The following is a 5,000-nucleotide window of genomic DNA, read 5'->3' as shown; positions in this document are numbered from 1 at the left end:
TCAAATGAGAACCAGAATAAAAGTGAATCTTTATTTTAAACTCTGTGCAGACTTCCAGAAGCTGTCGGAGTGCAGAGAAGATTCAATAACTTTTCAAATCAATCACGACTTTAAAATAAATAAATAAATTTAATACCTCCAGATTTAACAATGTGAGGATTTGCTTGCTGTGTGTGTGTGTGTGGGGGGGGGGGGGGGGGGTTCAGAGAGATGTTTCGACATGTTTCTGTTTTATCTGTAATAATTCAATGACTAGAAAACGTGTATTGATTTATTACAGAAGTAATTCTATAATTGGTTTCCGGTAGTCTAGTGGTTAGTGCGCGCGCCCCATGTGGAGAGGTTCTAGTGGACGGTCCGGGTTCGGGTCCAACCTGTGGCTCCTGTCCTCTCTCTTTCTCTCTCTCTCCACCCAAAAGAAAATAATCGTCTGATTCAAATAGAATGTGTTTAGGACTCTCAGCATTAACAAGTAAATCCTAATTATGAAGATATTAAATTCATTTAATAAATAATAATAATTTATTTATTTAATTTATTAGCTTTGAGCTAACCAGTTAGCCTGTGTGGCGTTTAAGGACCCGAGTAAAAAAAAGAATGCTGAAGAAGCTTTTCTGAGGAGAGGTGAAACGTCTTCAAGATCTTCAACCAGTCCAGTTGCCTTTGGATCAAGCTTCGATTTCAAAATAAAAGCCTAACTATTTTATTTTGAAATGAATTACAAACATGCTCTTAAAAACGTGATAAATAGTAATTAACTATGAAAATAAAGTCATTAAATGTGATCAAAAACGTGTACAGCCCGAATTAAAACATTTCATATACCTGCATTTTAAAGTTTAACTGAAAAAAAAGAAGCAAAGTGTAAATATTGGAAGAAGTTCTGCAGCAGAACTCTCCTCGTGGTTTTATGTCATCACATCGTCTTAAATGATTGTGGAACGACATTTCTTCATCAAATATTTCACTAAAGAGCTTCAATATTTAAAGTTATAAATTCAGTTCAAAGCAGGTAGATTTTGGCGCCCCCTGTGGACTAATTATATAGTTTGAAAGATTAAAAGACTAAACACGTGAATCAACATCAGCATGAATAAAAAATAGGGAAGTCATAACGGGAAGCAGAAAACGTTTCTGCAGAGCGATGGTTAAAGGAAGAATGATCGACATGTTCCTCATAAATAAATCATAAAGTCTGTCCTGTGTAAATGTGTCTCTGAGTCATGACTGTCTACAATGAGGGAGAAGCTCGAGTCCCGCTGGCTGTGTTGTTGTCAGAGCCGTGTTTACATGGACGGGACGGCCGGCTCCTCCGTGTGAACACGAGGAGGGGAGGGGGGTTGGAGGTGTGTCTCTGGAGGAGGGCGGAGGCTTCAGTATGGAAGAGGTGTGGCCTAACAGAAGTTTGTTTTGGTTTAATTCTGGAGCTCATGGGCGACATCTACTGGATCAAAAAGTCGCACATTCCTCCTTTAAGGATAAAAGATTGTATTTCACAACCACAGGTTAAATGAAAAGGTTGATCTCCTCGGAAACAACAGATTCAACATTTAAGAAAAACGTTAGAAACAAGGAGGAGCGTGCGCCCTCTGGTGGCTGAACGAGCCGTTACATGTGGAGTGAGATTCACAGATTGTTGAATGAGAAGTAAACCTAGAAGAGGCTTCTTCATTATGACTGTTAAAATCACCAAGAAGCAAAGATCCATTATTAACTGTTAATATAAATAAAGTTTTAATCCTGTTAAACTTTATTAAACCAACTCGTTCTCGCTCTCTTTTTTTTCTACAGATCGTGTCGACATGATTCCACACGTCCTCACACACCTGCTCTGCCTGCTGTGTGTGTGTTCAGCTCGGCCTCCATCAGGTGAGTCCCTCCAGCAGGAAGTGATGTCATCACTCGTCCTCTTGCCCCCTCTCTCTCTTATTGGCTTAATCTCAAACTCCTCACTCGTCCCTGATAAGTGTGTGTTTGTTTCGCTCACTTTGAAACCTTCTAACGCTAAACGACACACTCTCCTGGAATCTGTGTATGTGCTGACTTACCCAGAGTTCATTGCAAACCTGGTGAAAGGTTGAAAAAGTCACAAAAAACTTAATGTAATTGGGGGGGGGGGGGGGGGGTGCGCACATGAAAGAGCGCCCGAGCAGTTGGGGGTTTGGTTCCACCTCAGCAGTGTTCAGGAAGTGAACTGGCACCTCTCCAACTTCCAGACTTGTTCCACTCCAGGACTTGAACCGGAGGATCCCCCCCCCACTCTGAGCTACTGCCCCCCCCCCCCCCCCCCCTTTGTTCTCTGTGGGGTTTTTTACAGCGTGTTAAAGATATGTTTGTTTTTTTATATTCATGAGAGGAGGATGACGCCAATGAGTCAATGAGAGTTAACCCTAACCCACAAACAGGGGGACCAGAAACATGACAAACGTAACAATGAGGAGGAAATGCTTAAGAGGCTTTTATTATTATTATTATTAGATTTATTATTTGATTTATTATTATTATTATTATTATTATTATTATTTTATTTATTATTCTTATTCTTATTATTTGATTTATTATTGTTATTATTATTATATTTATTATTATTATTTTATTTATTATTATTATTTTATTTATTATTATTATTATTATTATTATTTTATTTATTATTATTGTTATTTTATTTATTATTATTATTATTATTTTATTTATTATTATTATTATTTTATTTATTATTATTGTTATTTTATTTATTATTATTATTTTATTTTTATTATTATTATTATTATTATGTACACTAGACTCTGAACCCCGCGTTGCTCCCTCTGCTTCTTCAGTGGCGGTGTGTGAATGTGTATGATTAATAACTTCACACACAGTAGAAGTTAAAAATCAGATCCCTGCAATGAAGACCTTTAAAGAAATCAAAACTCTTTCATGTGATGATGAAATCAATAATAATACTAATAAATAAAACCTCATGAGCTCCTAAAGCGGCTGCTTGGTGTCTGACATGCAGGATCCTGTTTTCCAGCTCCTCCTGGCTCCACCGGGCCGCAGAAGAACTCTCCTGCGTCCGGCTCTCTGGCGGGGCGGGTGGTGCTGCCGTGCCACTTCCCCATCACGCCCGACTCTACACGCGCTCCCTCGCACGCCACTCTGCCTCCCACCACCGTGCCTCCTCGCTCCACATCCAACCCCGAGGACGAGGTGAGGATCAAGTGGATGAAGCTGGAGGAGGCGGGGGGGGAGAAGGTGGTGCTGGTGGCGCAGGGCGGCGTGGTGAAGGTGGGGAAGGAGTTCCAGAGCCGGGTGTCGGTGCCGAGTCACCCGCTGTCGGTGGGAGACGCCTCCCTCATCATGGTGCGGCTGAGGGCGAGCGACGCCGGGCTGTACCGCTGCGAGGTGATGCACGGGATGGAGGACATGCAGGACACCGTCAGCCTCAGCGTCGCTGGTGAGTAAAACAAACGCACCCCGCCAACGAGTCCAATTAAGAGTCTGTGTGTGCCGAGTCTACAAACGTGTGAGACTAGATTTCTCACTTCCTGTTTGTGACGATGTTTCACCTCAGAGGTGTCACATTGTTTTATTATCATCATTTATTGATCTAAATTTAAAGAAAAGAACAAAATGGCCGCCTCAGACTTTTTAGAGATGATAATGAGGAAGTTTAAAAAGAAGATCAAACAAATGAAACGATATTTAAAGGTACAGTACGTTTACAGTGAAGCCGCTTAAATCATCAATAAAACATGAAGGAAATAAAGCTTAGGCTGGTTTCACATCAGGGACCCGGGGCCCCGGATCCGAGTACGCTTGACCCCAAAGTCCGGCTCGTGATCAGTGTGGACACAAACGTACAAACGTGTGGTACGATGTCATGTGAACTCGAGTACGGTCCGCTGGAGATGTGAACGCAACAATGCTCAAACGAGGAAGTGGACCGCCTCTTCATTAAGCAACTTTTCAGGTTATATTTTTCAGATTACCCAATCAGGAAGCAGATCTGCAGGTCAACCAGCTGGTTGCCTGTTCAGGGTTACTTTGGACATGAATGGATTTCTTTCATATTTAACATCACAGAGAGAAGAACTTGTTAAAATAAAATATAATTTATTCAACAAACTGAATGAGTAGAAATGGTTAGAAAAGGTGAACAAAATAAGAAATAAGTGACTTGAGCGAGGCCGTGTGCGTAGACCGGCAACTCAACCGAGCGGTCGACCATGTTTTGTGAGGAATCGTAGATATATATTTTATATATATATATTTTAGCAGGAATGTGAAAACTCCCTCAGAATAACAACTGGAGCCTGTCAGGGACACTGACTCTGTAAGAGCAGGTCAGCTGATCACAGCCTGATGAGCACCAGCAGGTAAAACATCTGTGAAGGAGGACAGAGTTTCAGAGTTCATGGGCTGGAAACCCCCACAGAGACATTTACACAGATTCCACATTAATAGTGAACAGGAGTCTTTGTGGCTCATCTCCACACAAAGACTCTCCCTATGAGTGACACACAACTCTCCATTTAAACAACTCAGACCAGTATTCATCCGCTCTGCCAGGATAATGACCACAGAGCTGTGAGGGCGAGCGCTGACAGATCGAGCTGGTTACGGTTTGTGTTTGTGTAAGGGATCGGGGGTTTCTGACATGATGGTCTCATTCAGGTAGAAAAGACCATCGTCATGACAACGAGAGAGAGACAGAGAGAGAGAGACAGAGACAGAGACAGAGAGACAGAGAGAGAGAGAGAGACAGAGAGAGAGACAGAGACAGAGAGAGACAGAGAGAGACAGAGAGAGAGACAGAGAGAGACAGAGACAGAGAGAGACAGAGACAGAGAGAGAGACAGAGAGACAGAGAGACAGAGAGAGAGAGAGAGAGAGAGACAGAGGAGAGAGAGAGAGACAGAGAGAGACAGAGAGAGAGAGAGAGACAGAGAGAGACAGAGAGAGAGACAGAGAGAGAGAGACAGAGACAGAGAGAGAGACAGAGAGAGAGAGACAGA

At 42.1% G+C, this 5,000-nt stretch overlaps 1 protein-coding gene across 2 annotated transcripts in view; it reads left to right on the top strand.

Moving 5' to 3' along the window:
- The window catches only part of LOC132960301 (versican core protein-like), a 4,964-nt gene extending 766 nt beyond the window's left edge, over positions 1–4,198 (top strand). The window contains exons 2-3 of one of the 2 annotated variants that reach the window (XM_061033180.1): positions 1,792–1,869; positions 3,002–4,198. In XM_061033180.1, coding sequence (XP_060889163.1) covers positions 1,803–1,869; positions 3,002–3,447 — 513 coding nt within the window. In that variant the 5' untranslated portion in view covers positions 1,792–1,802 and the 3' untranslated portion in view covers positions 3,448–4,198. The remainder of the gene's footprint in view (positions 1–1,791; positions 1,870–3,001) is intronic. The other variant, XM_061033181.1, reaches the window with a different exon arrangement.
- The last annotated feature ends 802 nt before the right edge of the window (positions 4,199–5,000 follow it).

The sequence above is a fragment of the Labrus mixtus genome, unplaced genomic scaffold (genome assembly GCF_963584025.1).
Source record: "Labrus mixtus unplaced genomic scaffold, fLabMix1.1 SCAFFOLD_241, whole genome shotgun sequence".
Taxonomy (NCBI): Eukaryota; Metazoa; Chordata; class Actinopteri; order Labriformes; family Labridae; genus Labrus; species Labrus mixtus.
This window is presented reverse-complemented; position numbering and strand designations above follow the sequence as displayed.